The sequence below is a fragment of the Lepisma saccharinum genome, chromosome 10, assembly GCF_977018435.1.
Source record: "Lepisma saccharinum chromosome 10, izLepSacc3.1, whole genome shotgun sequence".
Classification (NCBI taxonomy): Eukaryota; Metazoa; Arthropoda; class Insecta; order Zygentoma; family Lepismatidae; genus Lepisma; species Lepisma saccharinum.
Window position 1 is genome coordinate 9,911,147 of NC_139238.1, and position 24,621 is coordinate 9,935,767.

At 37.9% G+C, this 24,621-nt stretch overlaps 1 protein-coding gene across 3 annotated transcripts in view; it reads left to right on the forward strand.

Annotated features, from left to right (window-relative positions):
- The window catches only part of Ube3a (ubiquitin protein ligase E3A), a 53,371-nt gene extending 31,349 nt beyond the window's left edge, over nucleotides 1-22,022 (forward strand). For all 3 annotated transcript variants that reach the window (XM_083129519.1, XM_083129521.1, XM_083129520.1), the window contains exons 7-10: nucleotides 2,175-2,342; nucleotides 4,971-5,126; nucleotides 15,549-15,766; nucleotides 20,691-22,022. In XM_083129519.1, coding sequence (XP_082985645.1) covers nucleotides 2,175-2,342; nucleotides 4,971-5,126; nucleotides 15,549-15,766; nucleotides 20,691-20,811 — 663 coding nt within the window. In that variant the 3' untranslated portion in view covers nucleotides 20,812-22,022. The remainder of the gene's footprint in view (nucleotides 1-2,174; nucleotides 2,343-4,970; nucleotides 5,127-15,548; nucleotides 15,767-20,690) is intronic.
- Nucleotides 22,023-24,621: the final 2,599 nt, after the last annotated feature.

Sequence of the window (24,621 nt, forward strand, 5' to 3'; positions counted from 1 at the left end):
TTGCAAAATGGACCTTACTTAAAAAATAACCCTCGTACAAAAATATATTATAATATGAGGAGAAAGGTACTATGGAATAAAGGGGCTCCCGAATAGCCAACTGGTTATAGTGCTCTTGCCTTCAATGCGAGAGGTCGTGGTTTCGATTCCTGGTGGGAGAGTACAAAATTTCAGAGTTGACCCAGCATGAGAACAATTCGTGAGCTACTTGAAAAGAAGTAGTAGTGGGCTTCAGTCTCCAAAGCCAGAAAACCATAGCAATGGGACTTATATGCTGACCACGTACCACCCAATGAATGAATGAATGAAGAAAAAAAACTGGCAGTCCTTGGCTCTTAAGAGAGTTGTTATACCATAGAGTTTATTTTTTTAATATACAATAAAGAATAAAGAGAAGAAATATCATAAATAGCCTGTAGCCATGTTAACATTTTGTTATTACTCGCCTGATGAATGATTGAAACATTTGAAATATTGTGTAAGAACAAGTGTTATGTATCTGAACATAAATAGGACAAAATAATAGTTCTGATGTACATATTATTCAAAATAAATGGCTTGTGATCATTTTAATAGTGCACATACTTCAGTGGTCTAAGAGGAGGACTTTTAAATCACAGTTTTTAACATGTTTTTAACTCTTTCGCTGCGGAATTCTCTGGCACACAGTATCCCTTGGCTGCGTAATTAAATTTGAAAATATATTTTTTTATAAAAAAATAGTTTTCACAATTACATTGCATTATATATGAGAGAGAACTTACAAAAGTCATTTCTTGCACTGGAAAACTATTCTGTAGCCCCTGGTGGTATGATATTTTGAAAAATTTTGAAATTTTGAAAAACAACAACATTTTTTTAGAACGAATAATTTTACAAAATTACATTGCAAAATATGTTATAGAGAACTTACAAAAGTCATTCCTTGCACTGACAAACCATTCTGTAGTCCCTGGTGGTATGATATTTTGAAAAATTTTGAAATTCCCACACCTAGATCAATGCTGTTTTGCACTCTGCTCCATGATGTTACGGACGGCGGTACAAATTCTTCATCAGACACTACACAATCACTGTCACCACTTGAAGTCTCCTAAAAACTGTCGCTATTATCGTCACAACTTAATTCACCTTCTGATTCTGAGTCTGCAAATAACAGTTGGGTAACATCATTATCAGACAAGTGTTGACGACTTTACGAAGCCGTGTTGTTTAGATTCGAACATGCATTTGAAACTGACATGTCAGAAAACTCAACGCTCGTATGTCAAAGAATTCTAAACGGAGGCGAAATTAGCGACATCATACGGATAAAAACAAACCTACAAGTTCAAATAGTTCAAAATATTATCAACAGATGTCAGAAGGCTACTAAAAGTGACGTACTTCGAAACTGTGACATCCGCAGCAAGTGGAAGTATGAACTCGCAATAATGCGACTTCCGCAGAGCAAGGCACCTGGCGTGCTGTGCATAAAAGCGACGACCGCAGCGAAAGAGTTAACTAATCAGAATCGAAGATCTACTAATGACAGTTTTTAACATGTGACCAGTCAACCCATTAGTAGTCCCTTGACAAAGAAAAATGTGCCCACTGAACATCGCAGATTAAGTACTGTTATATATGTATGTTTCAGTGCATCTAAATAATGGATTGCATTTATCAAATTCTATTGCACCCACTCTGTCAGTGGAACGATTAATTTTATTATATATTAGGGATGGGTTGATATGAAATTTTGGCCGATACCGATAAAGTACTGATAGAAAATTTACCGATACCGATAACCGATATTCTACCGATCCGATGTAAAATTAGAAATTGTCCTTGGAAGAACCTGAAAGTTTCATTGACCTCCTTAATAAATTGTTTCAAGGTGACTGCAGTGCAAGAGAAGTTGTATATTTAGACATTTACTTTTTTCGAAAGTAGAGCATGGAGATTATCCATAAAAAATACAACAGAATTTTGCACTAATATATCAGATATTTATTGCTATATCGGATCGGTAAAATAAACGGTAATTTTACCGATAAACCAATGCACCGATATGCCTATATCGGCCGATACCGATAGAGTACATTAATCGGTCCCATCCCTATTATATATGCACAAGCACTAATGCACTATGCTACTACATCTTTTACTTCTTCATTTCTATTTTTATATTCCAGACTCTGTACAATGGACTGAAAGAGCTTCTAACGTATGAGGGTGAAGATATGGAAGAAACATTTATGCAAACATTTAAAATTTGTTACCAGGATGTTTTTGGTTCCATATTGTTTCATGAATTAAAGGAAGGAGGGGATGAGATATATGTAAATCCGGACAATAAAGCGGTAAGAATAGTGCATGGCATCTAATGGTAATTAAAAGAATTTGTTATTAGAGGTGAGCTGATTGTTACCGATGCTTGAAAAGTTGTTCAAAATACTGAATAGCGTTACTATATAAGTATTTCACTTTAATTGTATGCATCAACTTGCTTTAAAATATTCAAGAATATTAAAATAACATGCATGTATATGCAAAAACCCAGTTACGTTTGAAAATTTGGATCATTTCTGAGGTACACTCCTGTTCTTATAATGTGGCACATACTTCAAACTATCCAAACTATATAAAGTGTGCCACTTAATGTGAACAGAAGTGTACATGTCTGGGTAATAGTCTTTTATTGTGGTTATGATTTGATTTATTTTATTGTACTTCACTTTCCTGCCACTTTTGGCTAATTGCAAAGATGATGATGGATGATGCAAGGATGAGATCGATGAAGAGGACAATCACAAAACATGTAGGGTCGACGTGACATGAGCCCCACAGAGGATTATACTGGTTAAGAGTCCGGATGCCAGAGCCTCGTTAGTCTGCAAAATGCAGTCCATGGGTGTACACTTCTGTCTTGCAACAAACCAATTTGCATTCAATATGTTCGTTACATCATAGAAATGTCTGTGACTGTACTACGTGGGAAGGTAAGCTGACATTTGGTTGTCTTCCAAAAGGGCCACCTTTAGATCTCTCATTGTGCTTATGATTCTAACGACATGTGGAATGAGGTTCAATATATACAGGGTGGGGCAGTCAAACCCTCTTTTTAAATTGTTATAAAAACAAACTGGAATGTTTTTTCTTCATTTATTGCAACAAATGGACAGAGCACAAGTGGAAATTCGTGTACCACAAGCCAAAATACAGTTACTTTTTCAGTTCACTTTTTGAATATGACCATCATTGTCAGCAGATTCTCTGAGTCTCTTAAGGAAATTCTCACTGACACGCCGTAGTACCGCTGGTGTTATTGCACTAATTTCTGCTTGAATCCGCACTTTGAAGTCTTGTATTGTTGCTGGCAGTCAAACCCTCAACAATGTCACGAACGGCCTCTCCACTCAGCAATAGTTACAGTCTGGTGTGCGATCTCTTCGAATGGAATCATTGGCTCGTATTTCTTCGAGGATGATGATGGACATGCAGTTACAGTAACATTAGCACGGTATGTTCAAATGTTGCAAACATTACTTATTCCACAACTTCAACGATTTCCCACGGGTGATAACACTTACTTCCAATAAGATGGTGCAACGAGCCATACAGCAAAGGTGTCAATGAACCTTCTGAAAACGCTTTTTCCAAACCGCATCATCAGAAGGAATGGTGTTGTCCCATGGCCTCCAAGATTGCCATATCTCAGCTCTTGTGATTACTTTTTATGGGGATATCTCAAGTCCAAGGTGTTTGAGACTCGCCCAGCAACAATAACAGACTTGAAAGTGCGGATTCAAGCAGAAATTAGTGCAATAACACCAGTGGTACTATGGCATGTCAGTGATAATTTCCTTAAGAGACTCTGAGAATCTGCTGACAATGATGGTCATATTCAAAAAGTGAACTGAAAAAGTAACTGTTTTTTGGCCTGTACACTAATTTTCACTTGTGCTCTGTCCGTTTGTTGCAATAAATGAAGAGAAAGATATTCCAGTTTGTTTTTATAACAATTTAAAAAAGGGGGGTTTGACAGCCCCACCCTGTACATCATCAACCATAATTTTACATTTCCCTGGTTTTACATGTTCCTGTACAGGGTGTACCAAAAGTCCCATTACCCCTTCTTTCAATTGTAGACAAACCTGCAAAATGTTATTTTAACAGCATGCGTATGATGACAGGATGGTATACCATTAAATCAGACCAATGGCCACCATTTACTCTTTGTGCACACTGCCATTTTCATGGCACAGTATTATTCGCCTCCAGGTGCGATGTGAAATCCTCCGTAACTTGGCTGGCATGAAGGAAGCAAACGCACTGTGAACAGCTTCTTGAAGTTCCTCAGTAGTCTGATAACGGTTATGGGCGACTTTCTGTTTGATGTGTTCCCATAGCGCATTATCACAAGATGTCAGATTTGGACTTTGGGGTGGCCATTTTAAAGGTGCTGGTAAATTTGGCGATCCTCGTCCAATCCATTTGTCTCTGAACACATCATTGAGGAATTATCTTAAAATGGCCGCCCCGAAATCCAGATCGTGACATCTTATGTTACGGAGGATTTCACATCGCACCTGGAGGCAAATAATACTGTGCCATGAAAATGGCAGTGTGCACACAGATCCTCTGGAGTAAATAGTGGTCATTGGTCTGATTTAATGGCATACCGTCCTCTCATCATATGCATGCTGTTAAAATAACATTTTTCAGGTTTGTCTACAATTCAAAGGGGGTGTAATGGGACTTTTGGTACACCCTGTATAATACATTTCTCTTGGTTCTAGTGAAATAAAATTCTACAAATTTTATCGACAATATTACATTTTCCTGCAAGTTTATATTCAGGCTATTGAAATATTATGTAATTAAGGTTCCACTGTTTGCGGTATGTGCGTGGTGTGATGGGACAGTGTATCTTACAGCTAGTTCAGATGACAACCCTTTTAATTTTTACATCTTTACCCTCATTCTAGGTGTTTGTTGATTTGTATGCAGACTTCCTGCTGAATAAGATGGTGGAGAAGCAGTTTAAAGCATTTCGTCGAGGCTTCCAGATGGTAACTGATGAATCACCACTTCATTTATTGTTTAGGCCAGAAGAGATTGAGCAGCTTGTTTGTGGAAGCAAGGTAAGGATACTATCGGTGGCATGCAATGACTTTTATCCATGGGGAAGCAACCCAAGAAAAATTAAGGAACTCAAAAATCCTCAAGGTCTTCCTTCCTTCAAAATGATCTATAATTAGTGTCTATTTGAAGGTGAAAGGTAGTCTTTCTCTGCCTTTGCAAACTCATAATCTATTGATAGAGGCATGCATATTTGGTTTTTACAAAAGCACGAAATCTGAAATAGCACATTGTAATGTTAATTTTTCATGGTTCTGAAAGGTGTGAGGTGCATTTTTCTACCCTGTTTTGTCATGAAATGATGCGAAATGAAATGCAAAATAGACTCTTAAACACGAAATTTAGAGTTTATTTACCGATGCGACAGTTTCTGAATTATCCTGTGAGTTATGGAATTCACGGAAAATTGATTAATTCTGCTGTAAATATTTGAGAAGCAAAAATTGACCCCTTTATACAGGAATAAACTTAATACTTGGTAACTACATAAATGTGCTATTAGAAGAGATATGTTTATTTTCTCTATTAAGTGCAGTTTTTAAATCAAATTCAGGATTATATTCACAATTTTAAAACCAAAATGTCATTTTATATACAGCTTTTGATCCTATTTTTCACCGCTATAACACTGAAATTTTATTTTATTTACCGCTTTTGAACCCGAAATGGACTTCGTTTTTGTACTGAGATCAGGCCCGCCGTTAGGAGTGTGCGACGCGTGCCTCGCACTTTGAGGGGCCTCGCGCTTCCAAATCAGTTATTTGCTCATTTTTTGTGCAAGCGCGATTGCACTCTAATATAAGGAAGAAATACATAATTGTTGTGAAAGGAAAAATTTTGTCATAACAAAGTTGTATTTCTGGGAACGGACAACTCTGTCCCCTCATTTCAAGCCACCAGTAAAAATTTGCCGACAAGGAACAATGATCAATTTGTGAATCCAACTTTCCCTGATTTCCTGCCTAATGTTCGACCGATGACAGGCATCGTAAAATGGTTATTTGTCTGGAAACAGGCCAAACAAATTTGAGGGTGTGAAAACAAGAGTCGGCATCAAAGTCTTGAAGGTCCGCTGGGCTTTTCACTACAACCCCTCGTGTTTACAACCACAGCTGGGTGTGTTTAACTGCAAGATGAAACCGTCTACCGAGTGTCTGATACTACATTAGTACAAAGTACGTAACACTCTTGTTTTCGAGAATAATGGGATGGGGTGCAGATTTGTAGTCAGTAAGAACCTCTGAATCAAGTAGGCAAATAGGCACCCAAAGAATAAAACATTTGTCTGTTTTTTTTGGTTTGATCGTGGCGACGATGATGAATGGTGGTTAAATGAAATTAGGGGAAAGTTATTTTATATTAAAGAAATAAATTTAAGCGTACCTATTCTGTGAATAGGGCTGCAGCGAAGTCTACTGGTTAGCACTCTAGGTTTTGGTGTGAGTGGTCCCGGGTTCAATTCCCAGTACAAACTCTCAAAATTTCGGTGTCAACCCAGCATGGTGAGAACAATTAAGGAGCTACTTGAAAAGAAGCAGTAGGGGCCTCCAGTCTCAAAAGCCAGAAAATAGCGGCAATGGGATTCGATGCGCTCACCACGGTTCACCCAAAGAAAAGCTGATTGGCAGTCTGTGCCCCTAAGATGGCTCTTGCGCCACGGAGTTGTTTCTAGCAGCATTACTGTGAAGAATTTCGAAATTATAGATAAGTTCAGTTCTTTTGCTTCACTCCTAGCACCTCATTTTTTAATTCCTACTATTCAAATATAAAATTATTAGGGATGGGCCGATATGAAATTTTGGTCGATACCGATAAAGTAACAATATAAAATTTACCGATACCGATCCGATATAAAATTAGAAATGGTCTTTGAAGAACCTGAAAGTTTCATTGAACTCCTTAATAAATGTGTGTTTCGAGGTGACTGCAGTGAAAAAGAAATTGCATATTTAGACATTTACGTTTTTAGAAAGTAGAGCATGGAGATTATTCATAAAAATTACAACAAAATGGCAGAAGTTTTCACTAAATTATCAGATATTTATCGATATATCGGGGGCCTCCTCGATGGCGCAGTGGTAGCGTCGTCGCCTTGTAATCAAGGGGTCCCGAGTTCGATACCCGATGGAGTCCCATAGTGGTTCGGATTCCACTTTAAACTGTAGGTCCAGTCCCGATTAGCCTTACAGTGCATAAAGTGGACTTAAAACACCAAATTAACCAATTAACCAATTATCGATATATCGGATTGGTAAAATTATCTGTAATTTTACCGATACACCGATATGCCTATATCGGCCGATACCGATGGAGTACCGATTAATCGGTCCCATCCCTACTAATTATGGCCACGGTGGCTCAGTCGGTAACGCGTCTGACTACCATGCTGAAGGTCCCGGGTTCGATCCCCAGCCGGTTCAAATCCGGGAACTTTTCTAACGTTGGAAGCGGCCCCGGCGCCCACCCAGCGTCGAATAACATGGGTACCTGGGGGAAATCCTGGGGGGTAAAGGTGGTCAGGGGCATGGTGCTGATCACATCACCCCCACTCATGACCGGATCAAGAAAGTGTGGGGCGTTACCCCCACACCCCCTATACGCCTTCATGGCATGGTGCTAAGCACAGGGGAACACTGTACCTTTTTTTTTTTATCCCTACTAATTATCAAAAAATTCACTCTTAAATCCTGTCATTGGCTTGGATGTTCCTCTGTGACTGTCCCTTCTTCAATTCTATATAAGCGGCATTCATGCTCATTGTTACGATATAACTAAGGAGGCAGAAAAGGGATGTAAAATAAGAAAAATAGGCATAAATATAGTTTGAGAACAGTCCTATTGCTGGCACAATCAATAATTCGCCTGTCACTTTTATGCCCTGAAGTGTGACTGCAGTATTTAAGCAAACCTCAGTTTACAAGAATTTATTTTCATTGTGTTTTCATTTTAACATTTCTGTATGTATAGTAATTTCCCGATTTTTTAAGCAAACAATTCGCAACACAGGATTGGCGTCAATCTTTAGTCCCTTATTTGGTGATATTCCAAGCACATCAGATTGTAAATAGCGCTTGTAAAAAAAATGAACGGCAAATTGCCACGTCAAATTTGTCAAATCAATAGTTTTTCGAAACTTGTCGTTCTGAAGGAAACATGGAAAGCAATATCAGTTTTTTTTTTTTTTAATATTGCGTTTTACTGTACTTGACGACAGTATTTGTGTCTCAAACTTAGATGTGAAATGAGAATCCTACAAAAATCAATCATAAGGAACACATGAATACAACAAAAGATACACAAGATTATTTCACTTTTTAATCAGGGGTCTACTGTATTTTCTTCCGTGGCCCTTCCTCCCTCTGACGTCGAACTTTACAATTCCATTCATTTCCAAAAAGGGGCTTCAGAAACGATTCTCTCAAGGCAGGTGGTGTGTAGGTCATAGGACCTTGTGTCTGCATATTGCCCCACAGACGAAATAGAAGTAAAGATCTGGAGATATGAGAACTTTATTTTTATTCAAACCTACCCAGAGAGGGAACATTTCCAGATTTTCCCAGATTCAAATTTCAAGTCATTCGTGTTTGACACAATAGTGCGTGCGGGTGTGTAGAATCGCGATTATAGGAATTTCTAGGGAATGGGAGAAATTTCATAAATTTGAATCTGGCTGGATTCTAAAAGGCTAAAAAAAGGGGGGGGGGGGAAATTGATGCTTTTTTAAAAAGTCAGAAGGGTACCTTCGAAAAATTCTTGCTGCCTGCAAATACAGTATCTATTTTAAATTCTGCCATGATAAATGGAAATAATGTAGAAACACTGCCAAATGTGGGAACTATTTGCGAGGAGGAGTATGTTTCATGTTCATCCTCTGAGCCAGATGACAGATTGCCTCTGCTTTTAGATCCAGGTGAGTGGCAGTTCCGAATTTGATTCAATCATTCAAAGGGCCCTAATCACATCATAAATTATGATTACCCAATTAATGGTGATAATCGACACTTTTCACCTGGACATTATAAGCGTGTTATGCAAAATGGGAAAACTGTCAACAGAAGGTGGTTGGTGTACTCGAAGAGGAAACATAAAGATTTTATGTTTTTGTTGTAAGCTATTTGGGAATGTAGTGAATTTGCATTGTTCCCATAAAAATAATATTTTCATCTATTTCATTCTATAAGTAAACAGACAATAATTATATGTTAAGTATTTTTGATACAAATATTTGAAACACTGTCTTTATATATTAGCTACTTAGTTAAAGATTTCAGTAATTTTGGATATGTTTAAGTATGTAAAATAAAACCTGAATGCAGGCTACATCAGATAAGTTACTTAATTTGGAGCACCAGCATCCTATAAACTCGTAAAAAAAATGAACACAAATTACACTGAGGAACAAATTGAAACTTTTTGTTTTGCCGCTGGATGAAAATAGGTGATCTTTAATAAATCGGGTGCGCTGATTTCAAAAATCATAACTAAAATTCTCTATCATGTACCATTTCTGGCGGAAACCATTTTGAAAAATTTTCACTACACATTAAAGAAGGGTAAAATATAACATTTTGCTCCAAACTTTAATGTGATAATGTGAATTTTAGTAATACATTGGGTTCATAGAATACCAAATATGATTGTAAATGATGTAGTTACGACATGAACTAAAATTTGCAGTTGCAATCAAATAGTAAACATTAAAGTAAACAGTAAAAGTAACACACGTTCAAAACATATTTCTGTATGATTTCCGCTTGTAGGAAGCATGTTGAACATCTGAGACTGTGTTCCAGCAGTAATCCGCTAGTAATCTGGGAGACCACCTGCCTTTATAACGTTTTTCCATTTCTGGGATTTGTTGGTAAAAGAGTTCGCCCTGCTCGTCACTCACTGCACACAGATTAGAGGCAAAAAAGTCTAAATAGGAACAGAGAAAATGTATCTTTGAGAGACATATTGCATCTACAAGTTCAGAGTAATTGTGAGCCCTATGGTTGCCAAGGAAATTGCGACACACACTTTTGAACGCACCCCATGCTGCTCTCTCACATTCACTTAACAGTTCTATAAAATTGGGATAGTTCATTACCTCCCGGATTTGAGGGCCAACAAAATCCCTTCTTTTATTTTAGCATCGCTTACACTAGGAAATTTGCTTCGTAAGTACTCAAACCCTTTTCCTTCTTTGTTCATGGCCTTCACAAAGTTCTTCATTAACCCCAACTTGATGTGCAGTGGGGGGAGTAACACATTGTTAGCGTCAAGAAGAGGTTTGTGTGAGACACTTTTTTCTCCAGGTGTGTAACACACACTGTGAGGCCAGTGTTTAGTTTTGTAATGCATGTCCTTTGCTCTGCTGTCCCATAGACAGAGGAAACAACAGAATTTCATGAAACCTGATTGCATCCCCAAAATAATTCCCAGTACCTTCAGATCAGCACAGATTTTCCACTGGTGTTTGTCGTAGCTAACGCTTGTGACAATCAAAGGAATGTTTTCATATGTTTCCTTCATTTGACTCGCATGAGCAACTGGCACTGAAGGTTTCTCATTTCCATTATGCAGGAGGACCGCCTTCAAGCTAGTTTTTGACGCATCGATGAACAACCTCCATTCGTCTGATGTATACTTTTCTCCCAACTCCTGCATTAATCCAGTGACACTGTTGCAGTATACCAGGGACCCCATTCATAGAAAAGAAAGGAAGAAAATTTTAGTTGACGTTTTCTGAATGTAATACTTGTCCCTGGTTCCAGCAGGCTCCACCCTTGCAGTCTTGAACCCAGCAGTTCAGCTTCTTTCTTTGTAAGGTTCAAATCACGTACTAAATCATTTAATTCTGGCTGGGTGATAAGATGCGGTGTCTTCCGTGACTCTTGAAAGTCAGGATCATGTCAGAGACAAGATATCAGTTCATTTGAGGAAGTTTCTGTTTCATCTTCCAAAGATCATTCCAATGGTGTCTGTGGAACAGGTAATGTCTCATCATGTTGCACTGGTCATATCGCAGAATTTGGATAATGTAGGATATTTTTGGATTTTCTTCAGAATCCCATATTGTAACATAATTAAGCCTTGTTTCCATATTAAAAACACTAAGTTGCTGATCAAGGCAGTTTATTAAGATAAAAACACTTAACACGTAACGTTTCAACCCTGTATCAGGGTCTTCCTCAGACGAAGAACTAAACTAAAATGATGAAATATACTTCACACAGAAAGATTACATACACATAGCAGGGTCACTAGCCATACAACAACAAATCAAGTTGACAGTCCTTATCTATCAAGATTTCTCCAAAGGAATTAAACATATCACCTCCTAACAGTTGTTGACTAATGGGTCTACTACTGACAGGTGATTGACAGGTCAAAATTAGCAAGAGTCTAGAACCACCTGCATACCACTCCCCCACCCCTCCTGCCTTCTTAGTTATGGATGAATACCTCCTCCTCTGGTCTTCTTCTTTTCTCTTCTTTCTTCCTTGTTCATACTTCTTTTTTCTTCATTCCTTTTCTTCATCCTTTCAACTTTCTCTAACACACTCTTCCATTCCTTGTTTATCTTGAGTCCTCCATTCCAATTCATGATGTCTTCTCCTTTCTTTTCTATTTCTTTGGCCTCCTTCCATTTTCTCACTAGTTCTCTCTTCTCTTTTCCTATTCGCCTAGCCGAATCCCATTCAACTTCATGTCCTGTTTCTCTAGTGTGTTTGAATATGGCATTCCTGTCTCTCTTCAATCTCACATCATCCATGTGTTGCTTTAACCTGTCTTTAAGTCTCTTCTTCGTTTCCCCTATATATACACTTTCACATCCTCTGCACTTCACCTCGTAGATAACCCCTTCCTCTTCTTCCTCTCTCTTTTCTTCCTTCTTCTTGCTGGCTATACTTAAAATAGTGCGTCCTCCCTTCCTGTAAGTTCTTATACCCACTTTCCTCAGCACTTTGCATATCTTTCTCTGTCGCATCGCCCATACTTCTTATACCAAACCATCTCTCTTTTTCTTTTTCTTCCTTCTCTTCCAGTCCTCTCTCTTTTATCTCTTTCCTTCTTCTGTTGATGTTGTGTCTGTCTTTCTTTTCATAGCCATTCTCTTCTAGTTGTTCCCACAGGCTATTAATCTTGGTTTCTTCTTCCCCTTTCTCTGTGCATATCTTCTTTATTCGGTCTTCCATGTTCCTTATAAAATTACGTTTAGTTCCATCACCCACATCACTTCTTTTGTGGCAGAACACTCCTGCCGAACACTTCTTTTGATACCATGTAGCCATAACATTACATTAGTTAAAAAAAAGTAACAATCAGTAAAGTGATCTCGAGATTCACGCCACACCATGGGAACAGCGAAGGGCATAGATAGATGGGTACCATGTAACCACCCTCCTAAATATCGTGAACATCTACTGCAACAGACATGAGGAGCCCACCCTTTATCTTGGTCTCCGATTTTGCATCCGAAATATAGCTCGTAAGCTTTCTTCACTATTGGTGTATTTGAGTTTCGTTGGGATTTTGTCGTGAACTCACTACACACATAGCAAAACAGATTGGGTGAATTTACACAGTTATGAGGCATCACTGCACTATTTTCAAATACCACACACAAAAAAAGCAATGAAGCACACAACCTAACACACAACCTACACTTCCAGTGAACAGAACGCAACTCATAAAGACACAGTACAATAAGTCACCTTGCCTCTTTAACAGACTTTTCTCTACTCTTATCTTATCTGGCAAAAAATAAACAACAATGTTTACCCTTTTTGTCGTCGTTACAATGCTTTCTTCATATTATGCAGGAAAAATAGCCACACGTGTTCTCTTGAAGAATCCTGTATATCATATGGCAAAACAAAAGCTTTGTCACATTTACTTGAATTTTGTGTTATTTCAAAAACTAGACGTGATGGAGAAAAAATAACATAATTTTCGTGTTCAGCAAGTCAAAAAACATAGAAATAGGTTGTTTTCCGGTCGCGGCAAATTTCATTGTTCCTCAGTGTTATTATTTTTATCTAGTGTGGTGTCCTCTGGAGCGTGAGCACTCGGGCGAGTGCCTGAGTTGACACCCCCTAAGGCCGGCTCAGGCTGGCTCAGGCTGTCATGATCCCCTTTCCGCATTTAGTGCATTTTCTGGCAGAAAAAATAAATATCAACAAGGAGGTAAATTTACAGTACATGGCTGGGAACACACAGGATAAAATATTATTTTCTAGGCATTGTATCGCTAAAACAAGGTCTCAATCAGCAAAAGTCATGAAGTAAAGCTGGTTGCCAAATTTTAAATTTTATTGGTGCCAAACGGCGATACTGTGAACGTGCACTCGTGCTGAGCAATAGGTAATAATTACACAATCTAATAACAAGTTTGTCATTAAGAGAAGAATTTTACGAGGAACTGATATTATCGATATTTTAACATTACATAATACAAGGGCCTCGCGGATGTAGTTCAAACAGGGCCTCGCATTCCGTAACGGCGGCCCTGACTAGGATTTTGCTTTTTTTTTTTTATTTAACAAAAAATATGTGCCTCTATCTATTGATAAAAAAATGTTCTTTGCTTTCGATGTTTGGAAAGTTCTTTTTCAATCGATCACCCTCATACATAATATGTTGTTATTCTTTAAAATTATAATTTTGTATGTACTGTGCTCCAAGCTTATAATTACAGGTAAAGCTTCTTCATAAATCTGTATAATATTGCTACAAAGAAGTTTTAACAGATGAGAAGTAGATATTCATAAATATTCAGAAGTACAGTGCGATCGAAAAGTCCCCGTACTCACTTGTTAAGAATTTATTGTGTAGAAAGTAATACACATGGGAACGAAAGGAATACATAGTCCTTGTACTACACAGAAAAATAAATGTAAACCAAAAGTGAGGTATACTGTAATGGCAACGGTCGGTAAAACACAAACAAGATGACATATAACTTTAAGCGGATGAGGAAAAAGTTTCCAAAACACAAACATAACGCAACACAAACAGAACATATTCACATAAACACACAATGGAGGTTATGCTGCACTCTCTATGGACATTGCAAAGTAGTGTTTGGTTTCCAGTTCATAGGAAGTGTTGAAAATGGCCGCCATGTTCCTGTAAACACATGTCTACGTGCTTACACATGTTCCGCGACACCTTCCTCAATGTTTCCGCTGGAATTGCAGCAATAGTGTCAGAAATTGCTTGTCGGAGTTCATCCAATGTGCGAGGGTTGTGTGTATATACTCTTTCTTTCAGGAACCCCCAAAGAAAGAAATCGGGGGACGTGAGATCGGGGGAACGAGGGGGCCACAAATTTTTGGAGATGATGCGGTTCCCGAAAAACTCGCGCAACATAGCCATTGTGTCGTTTGCAGTATGGCACGTTGCCCCATCTTGTTGGAACCAACATTCACGCTCATCTTCCAACATAGCCACGAATTGTTGCACCAAATCCCTGTGCACATTGCCATCCACTGTGTCCTCAAAGAACAGGGGTCCAACAATCCTTCGTCGCGAAATGGCACACCAGACACCGACCTTTGCAGAATGTAGCGGTACTTCATGCAGGGCATGTGGGTTTACAGTTGCCCACATTCGGGTGTTTTGTGAGTTGATGTATCCACTGAGATGAAACCATGCTTCGTCGGTAAAAAAAAGTTTTATCGAGAATGGCCACATTGTTGCGTGTGAAAGCACGGAACCACCGGCAGTACTTGATACGCTTATCTTTATCTAACGCTTTCAGCTCCTGGACGACTTTCACACGATATGGGTGAAACTTGGCTACTTTCAGTGCCTTCTGTGTGGATCCAAATGATACTCCAAATTCTTGTGACAAACGTCGTATAGATTTTCTTGGAGATTGCACCATTCGCTGACTCACGTTCTCTAGGAATTTGTGTGTGACGACCTTGGGTCTTCCACTTCGTTGTCGATCATGCACTGAGCCTGTTTCACGAAATCGGCGAACAAGATCATACACTGCACTTTTTCCTGGCACCGGATCATCAGGGAATAGACGTCTTCATTTCTCCACACAACCTCTGTATGTCTTACACTCAAAATATGATTCTAACAAAGTGATTCGCTGCGCTCGCTTAAAAGGCATTGTCGACCGACTGCACAATAATGACTCACACCACTGACTGTAATAGAAGTGCACCTCTCCCGGGACGTTATCGCATTCTTCAAGGTCATACCAGTCACTACTAACAACGTTACCAACTCATGTTGCCTACTGACCTCGTAGCATATTTTCAAAGTATGAGTGCGGGGACTTTTCGATCGCACTGTAGAATATCATAGTTGTGCAAATGAGTAGGGAATTTACTGATTGTATATACTTCTCTTGTCCATGGAATGTCTTAATATGCTGAAATAGGTTGTAACATTGTGTAGCCATATTCTTGTTTCTATTGCAGAATTTTGATTTCAATGAATTGGAGGAGGCTACAGAGTACGATGGCGGCTACACCTCAGACAGTCTCATAATAAGAAATTTCTGGGAAATAGTACACGAAATGCCTCTGGAGAGCAAACGCAAGCTGTTGCAGTTTGCTACAGGCAGCGACCGAGTTCCTGTAGGTGGTCTTAGCAAGTTGAAACTCATAATTGCTAGGAATGGACCTGACTCTGACAGGTAGGTTTAAATTGTGTGTATATTTGTTCATTTCCACCATACTTGCTTATATTTAAAGTGACAATATTCAGTTTGTCATATTCTGAGTTTCTGAACCAGTCGTCATTTTAGAAGTTGTAGTGAATTTCAGTAACATGGACCATGCATAAAGAAACAAACATTTTTAGTTTGTTCTAACAAAGAGATTGGATGGGTCAACTTTATGTTTTTCTCGGATAATATGTTCAACAATGAGAACATTCCAGAGAGGCGAAGATTTGGGCAAAACACAAACAAATTGGTAACTATAAGGTAGGGTTATAACAGATGACGAAACAACAAAATTGCATAAACTATGAAGTTGCTTCTTGTAAAGACATGGGACAAATTGAGAGATGATCCATATTGATTCTTATGATTCCCCACTAACTAGGAACATTGCGGAAAAGGCAGAAAAATTAGTCAAGCGGCCATAAAAGTCAGCCAGTGTTGGTTGTAACATCATTCCTTGGTCAGCGAAGGTGTAAATGCTGGAAGCCCCAAAATGAACCAACCTCAGAGAATAAGAATATAATCGCGACCAAGAAACCACATATACAAATTGTTCTTGTAACGGTGTTATTGCTAATTATTCCAATACAAGCCCCCCCGTTAACAACATTGAGAAGTATACCCACAAATATTACACAATGCTACAATTACCATTTTCCTCATTCACGCCCTGAAGTAGTCAAAAATTCTAATTAAAAGAGATGTGTTGATTTAATTGATTTATTTTATCTTTTTTTGGGCAGATAAACATGATTCATATTATTATAGAATACAATAAAGTTGTGGGTTATTCAAAGGCATCAAATAATTTGGATGTCAAAATACATGAAATAAAAAAAATGGACTTCTACTATTCTGCATCAATTGATTACGAGTTAAAGGAATCTTGCAAAATAGTTAGACTATTAACACCATAACTCAACACATTAAAAATATACATAATTTAACCTCTGTCAATTACGTACGATTCTTTAAGATGCTCTTTGTGTAGGTAATAGAAACTTATCATAACGAAAAATCAAAGTAATTTAGGACAAGAGGGTACGTCTCGTTAATTACACTGTGCGACAGTGAAAATTGCCGCAGAACAAAATGATGTGATTCCTATGGAGTTCAGTGCCCTGATGACGATAGTGAAAACAGTTTTCCGCTATCACCTAAACTTTTCTCTGGAAATGCAATTTTATCAGTGCACGACTGCATGTTATTGTTGTCGCAGCACTTATCAGCACAGCCTGTTACTAGGGCTCGACCGTGCATAGGGGAGGGGGTGGAGAGGGAAGGGATAGATAGCCACTTGGTTGAGGTATAGTAAGGTATAAAGGAGTTGCAGTTATTTGCATTAGTCAGTTGCTAGTGGGATCACGCAGTGTCTGTTCCTGCAGTGTGTGTCATGCAAAAACCCTAACGTGAAGAACAGTTTGTGCAAGTTTGCGTGTTTCTTGTGTTCAGCGATGGCTAGGAAGTGTGTTAATTTACCAAACCTTTTCTGATATATGTGTGTGGTGAGTTTATGATGAAGTCCCAAAGACATCCCATTTCCCCGCTTGTCAAAAAGGCGTACGAGTTGTACTTTGAATCAAAGGTAGATGAGGGTAAGTATTGGGCACCACAGAACTGTTGCTCACGTTGCTCTTGCTGATTGCATGGAACCCACCCATCTATGTCATTTGCCGTATCACAGTAGTAGAGGGAACCTAGAGATCACATAACAGATTACTTTTGTTTAACAAAGGTAACTGGAATCTCAAGTAAATCAAAACACACAGTTTCATATCAATATGGAATCTGCAGTTCGCCCAGTTCCGTATTCTGATTCTCTCCCAGTTCCAAAACCACCAACGGAATGGACACTATGGACACTGGAAGATGAAACAGACGATGGTAGTGACCAACCAATAGATCATGAAGATCTTGATTACACGCCATCTACATCACAGGCAGAATTTACATGAACCCCTTGTTGACAAAGACAGTGTGCTGTTACCACCGCTCCATCTGAAATTGGGCTCCATGAAGAATTTTGTGAAAGCAATGGACAAAGATGGCAGGGGTTTCACATTTTTACTGTCTAAATTTCCTGCGATTAGTACTGCAATTAAAGAAGGTATTTTCATTGTGCCTCAGATTCGTGACTTAACGAATGACATAACCTTTGAAGAGTTGCTGACAGAGACTGAGAAGGCAGCTTGGCTTGCCTTCAAAGATGTATGCAACAATTTCTTTGGTAACGTCAGGTCTGACAATTACAGGGAACTGACTGAACACATGTTGGACTGTTACAAGGCTATGGCGTGCAACATGTCTTTGAAAATACATTTCCTGCATTCTCATTTGGATTTTTCCCCACCTAATCTCGGAGATGTGAGTGACGAACATGGTGAGCGATTTCACCAAGATATCGCTGCCATGGAAAGACGATATGAGGGAAGATGGTCACCAAATCTTTTGGCAGATTACTGATGGACACTCCTACAAGAAGTTTCACCATCCACCCACAAACGGAAAGTTTCCAGGACATGTTACTAACTTATAAATACATTTCAAGTTTTTTGCAGATTTCTCGTACCTTTTTTTTATGTTTTGTAATACAAACAATTAATTTTGTTCAGTGATCTCTATTTTATCCAGCTACAGGTTCCTCCTGTGCTGTAATGTAGTCATTTCCAAGTGTCGCGAAAGTTGCTACTTTGTTTCTCATGAATTACAATAAATTGCGTACTATATGAAATATAGGCTAAGTGGTACATGTAGCATATCTTTTCCAAAAAAATTGGTACGTGATAGAACATTTCTGATTTCATTTTCGTAATCAGCGTATTTGATTTAGTAAAGAACACCTTCTTTCATCTCGCGGCAAGACACAAAGTTCAAATTTGTTGCACTGTGTTATCATTGTGTATACTAATAGAGTTCATATCCAATTTCTCTCATAATTGTAGGTTGGTGGAAAGACTTGTGGGAGTCAGATTTATTAATCTGTTCACTTAACAATGAAGCAACACTTGCATCACATACTTTTTTTTTTTGCAACAAAGGTTCACCATCAATGCATTCTACATACTGTTCATGTACATTCATGTAAAAATCAGATCGGAAGGTACTTTAGTTCGACGGCACAAATAGTTATAACTTGTTTGTAAGGTATCGCTTGTTTTCGAAGCATTCGTAAGTTCAAAATAATAGTTTCACAAACTTCGTTTTATTATCGGTGCACTTATAGAATTCCACAATGTACATACCTTTGAATAACAGTTCCTTCCTTTCAAAACTTGTAGTGGAAACATTGACAACTTGGAGTTGAATTGGAACAATCAAAAACATCGGCAAGCAGCATGTTGTAGTTCTGCATACTTCCGCTTGCTCTTCCTTCTTAGGACGTACTCGCCATCCTTGACACAAACTGCATGCAGGTAAATTGCAGCCAAAAATCCTTCAAAAAGCTAATTGAGAACTTGAATGTACATTGCAGGTTCTAGGTCTCGTGCAGGATTCACGCTGTCAATTCTATGCACCAACATGTCATTCTGTCTAAAGACCATGTCAAGTTATGAAAAAACACTTAAAGAACGTTTTCGAGGATACGCAACTAGATCTCCCATGCCAAGAGAGAGAGGCATGTATTTCCTGTGTGAATTTGTGATGATAAGAGTGAGTGGACTGTTCGTACCGAATGAGGAGGAGGAGCTGATTACAGTGACCTCTATCGGTACTTTTGTGAAATAGCGAAATAACCTCAAGGGATTATTCGGCAAGAGGGAAATTTCCAGAAGGGAATTTTTTATGTAATGTATAAATGACAGGAATAGACTTTTACAGGGAAAGGTTTATAATTTAGTCATCACCGTTACACGGTAAATATAATTCTTTGAGAGTGTCCCTTCATCAGTTTCATCTACTAAATGTGAAGTAACACAATGTAATATTAATTTTTCACGTTTTTAAAATTTGTGATCATTTTGCTTGTTTTGTCACGAAATGATCTGAAAATTCAAAATAAACTCTTAACATGAAATTTGGAGTTTATTTACCCGACATGACACCTTCTGAGGTCTAAAATATCCTGTGAGTTACGCAAATCACAAAAAATTGATTAATTCTGCTGTAAATCAAATTTAGGTTTTATTCACCATTTTAACACCGAAATGCCACTTCATGTATCACTTTTGATTCAGAAATATGCTCAATTTTTGTCCCAAAATCTGGATCTTTTATTCACCATATATATATATGGCTCTATTCATCTCAATTAGCCAATAGTGGCAAGAAAAATTATACCAAATAACAAAAATACACATAAATCAAGGCTGATTGTATGACAGATCATAAGTTCTCAAATCAAAAATGTTGTATATAAAAAAATAATCATGCTGTACAAATTACAACTTTGCCAGCAATGTGTAAAAAGCTACAATGGCAATCACGCTGTATGAATTATAACTTTTAGAGCAATGTAAAGAAAAGCCACATTGGCAATCGCATTGTATAAAATAGAGGAATAGGAGTGGGGAGTTATTCTGTGGGTTAGCTTAATGGAAGCCGTGGTTGTAAGTTTTTGAGATGCGTGTGAATCGGATTGTTTTCTAATAAATTTCAAGCATGTTTGCATGTGAAAATTAATAAAAACCTGAAATTACTAACCCCAGACTTGTTTTTGACATTTTGCATGAGTAAGCGTATGTGGTTTAAGCCTGAAAGGTAAAAATCCCAGTAAGGAAGTTGGTTTCCTGCGATTCTCCAGTTGCCAGAAGTGCTATGAGAATAGGTAGGCGGTCACAATTGATTGATACGTTATCTGTCCAATGAAAACTTTTGAAAATGTTACCACCACAGAATGATCTGGAAATTTATTATTTATTATATTTATAATACTTAGTCATTTCCTTCTTTGTAGGTTGCCCACAGCGCACACATGCTTCAATGTCCTTCTCCTGCCAGAATACAAGAGCAAAGAGAAGCTGAACGACAGACTGATGAAAGCGATCAACTACTCGAAGGGCTTTGGCATGTTGTAGACTCCTTTGCATAATACATAGGCAGATGCAGGTTTTGTCCTTTTATTTATGAAATTTGAAATTCTCGTCGTTTAACTCTGTTGAAACCGGCAATGACTTCATGGGTGGTAAAAAAGTAGGGTTGGGGGGTTCCAATGCCTTGATTGTAGAATGACTTTTTTTTTTATTCTTAATCTGCCAGCATCGACAGATGAAAGGACAATGTGATATTTCTTGGGAGTATTTGTGTACTAGGAATGTTCTTTTTTTTATTAATTCCCAGTAATAGAACATGCTATGGAAATGCTTCAGAAACAGCAGCAGATGTTGAGGAAGTTATTAACTAACATCATTATTCCCAACTATCTCTGTAAGTCATTTTATATAACTGTAAGGAATTACTGTATATACATATTTGATATTGTATAGTGACAAAAAAAATAATGATGTGTGTACCTGGGAGAGTGTGTGCATGTGTGCATATGTGATAGAGAGAGAGAGAGAGAGGAAAATAAACCAGTGAGTGATTGGTCGTTCATTGCAACTTGTTAACTTTGGAAATAATGGAGAGGGCTAGAAACTCTCTTTCTTTCCGAAATAAAGATTGTCGATTGAGGATATTGAACCAAATTTGATGCTTGATTTTGTTTTCTTTACTAGCCTGAATTGTTCAGTTTTTGTCCTTTTCTGTTAATTGAAATTGACATCGCCAGAATGGTCATGACAGCGTACATTTTGTTTTTTTTCACCCATATTGTCCATATAAAGTGATACAAGAAGCTAAGGTATCATGTGATTGTCATGGGGACATTTTATGCTGTTTGGTACTTGTGTTATATATATAAGATAAAACTTAAGTGTACAAATTTTGTATAAATATCAAGACTATCAGAAAAAGTGGTTTTTAAAAACATTGTTTTCTATTGTACTAATAGCTCTGCTGGTACTTTCGAGTTGTCAGTGTTGCACTTGCGCAAGCAAAAGTGTGTGGTGAGTTAAAATTTTAGTGGAAGAAAAATTAATAATCATTCTTCATTTGATTATCTTTAGTTGGTCAGTCACATAATTGATACCTGTTCAAACTCTGATAAAAAATGTAGGCAAGTGTTGATTTTTTTGCTTCTGAGCTTTTCTTTTCTTTCTTGTTCTTTGACATTTTACATTTCTTTTTGATTGCTGAAGCAAAAGTGTGTTTTGCTATTGAAACGAAAAATAAAATGAAGTGAAGCCAATTGAAGGAGTCTTAGTTGTACTAAACAGATATGTAGTAGAAGAATTATTTATTCAGAGAACCAATGTTAAATAAAAAGACTCAGTTGTGTAAAATGAGTTGCTTGTTAATTTGCTGTAGTTGGATGGTAATTTTTTTTTTTTATGTATACATATAGTTCTGAAGGAGAGCTTTCTGTCGTTGGAAACTAAGATAAATACATACAAGGACTGAGGCAACCAGTGCTGCAGTATTGGTGGGAATTTAAGAACTAACGCTGCCTGATACAGGGTCTGCAAAAATGCTTCGAGCCACTTTTGCAGAGTTTAAATATCCTGAAAATCAAAGAAAAAGTGCATAATTTTCATTATTTTGGCAACAGCATTCAGCACATTCATAATTTCATTGCGTTTCTGTGACTAAAGCATCACTTAGACTCATCACCTGTTGCTTCACAGTCGTTCTTTTTTTTTTCATCAATTATTAAAAATAAAAAACAACGAGGGACTCACGATGGCATAGTGTTGATGCCGTCGCCTTGTGATCAAGGGGTCCTGGGTTCGATACCTGGTGGAGACATGGCACGGTGGTTCGGATCCTCTTTAAAACTGTAGGTCCAGTCCCAGCCTTTATCAGTGCATGAAGTTTACCTACAACAATTGAATCAATAAAAAAACAATGAAAGAGAAGTTGCAACTTGAACCACCAACTGTAAAGAACTACTAAACCTGAATGGAATCAAAAAATGAAATTTAAAATTCACATTAACATTTTAGTAATGCAAATGAATTAAAATAATCAACCATGATCGTTACGAACGTTTTGCTCCAAAATGGCAGTGAAAGCCAGAAGGTGCTTGTCTTGTTTCCTCCACCACAGGAAGGACTCCTCATGACTCGAGCTGCAGGTCATGTAAAACAAAGGAGCTCATGCCCCACAGAGGCAATTTTTACTCTTCGGAAATAATATTTACAGTATGTATGTCTTTTGCATTGTTTTTCTACCACCTCCTCAAGTTAACTTTGGTGACAGAAATGGATCGAAAGTGAAGAAATTAATGATTGATTGAACACAAAAAACCTTAGTGTTGTATTTAGTTATTAAAGGACACTTTTCTACAACTTTTTTAAAAGCTCACTGCAATGCATGATTATATGAAACAAGACAATAGAATGTATGCATCCTGCATGCAAGAATCTTAGAATTGGCAAGTGCTCCATTGTGTGCTTTCCTGTTGATTTCCTGTGCCATCTAAGTTCTTCAAATCTACATGCCACCCACCTTGCAGTACATTTGACACTTTTTCTACCGGTGTCATTTCGAATGTCCCCACCGCTCACTGGCCAACCAAACATCGCAATGATTTTAACATATTTACTACTCACATTAAAAATGTGGCATGTGATTTCTTCTTTTACAATTTATCTACATACTGTTATCGATAAAATGTCCAAGAAACACTGAGTTTTGTATTGTCTATTCAGTTAACATTATCTCTGCAAAGTAAAAGTTGCAACATGGCTGACAAGCTCAGTGCTACAGCGAGTTATCCAGCCTTCCACCGCACGCTTCAAATTCTGCCTATGCTACAGATTTGGATGATAAGGGTAGGTAGAGTTCTCCAGGCAACATCAGCTGCTGATTCGGATGCACCCCTAGAGCATTCTCAAATCGGACACCATTATGCAGACTACAATTATCCAGAATTCCTAAAATCCATCACGTTCATCACTACTTTTATTCGATAGTGGTGAACAAAGATGCGTCCATTGCTGAATCCATCGATGAAATAACGAAAGTGCGAATTGTGGTAACAAGTGGATTGTGAAAATACGAATATTTTAAAACAAACCTTGAATAGATTGATATAGCTTGGTTCCAGTTAAGAAAATATCTGACATTGATAACTGGGGGTAAGAGACCTTTAGGAAGGCCAGGACAAAGATGGAGGGATAATGTTCGGATGGACCTTAACCTGCGAGCGGTTGCGGGTGAGTGCTGCGCTCACTTTAAATTTGAATGAAGTGCCATTTTAACAGTGTTTCAAATATTTACCTGTGGTGGTCTCGAGTTTAAGAAGCGACCTGATCACATTTTATTGAGATGACTTAAACAACATTATTAGAGAGACCATTGTTGTGGAAATAGTGTTGTCAGATTGAGCACAGAGCTCACACGCAACCGATTAAGTTATGTATATTTTTTATTTACATTTGTGCATTATTTAGTCAGTAGGTCCATCCTGTTTCTAGTGAATTTTCGTACCTGTGTTCTTGTAGTGTTAATAGAAAATTCAAAAAGTAATTTTATATCATACCAGATTTCTGAAGATCAGATGGAACTAACTACCACAGAGGAACATGCGCTTTTTGTTAATGCTGAGACTTAGGTATACTACGCTGTTTGAAAACAAACATTTTGAAACAAAAGTAATGAACAAGTACAAAAAATAAATTTAAAGAAATTCAAATATGGTGAACTATGCCTGGAAAGGAAGGGTGAGCGGCTCGCTCACCCACGACGAGTGAGCGTGACTGATCCTGGGTAAGTATGGAAAAGATTGGATTCATCTTGCCCAGGATAGGGACAGATCGAAGGTTAGTGTTTTTTTAGCCATAAAC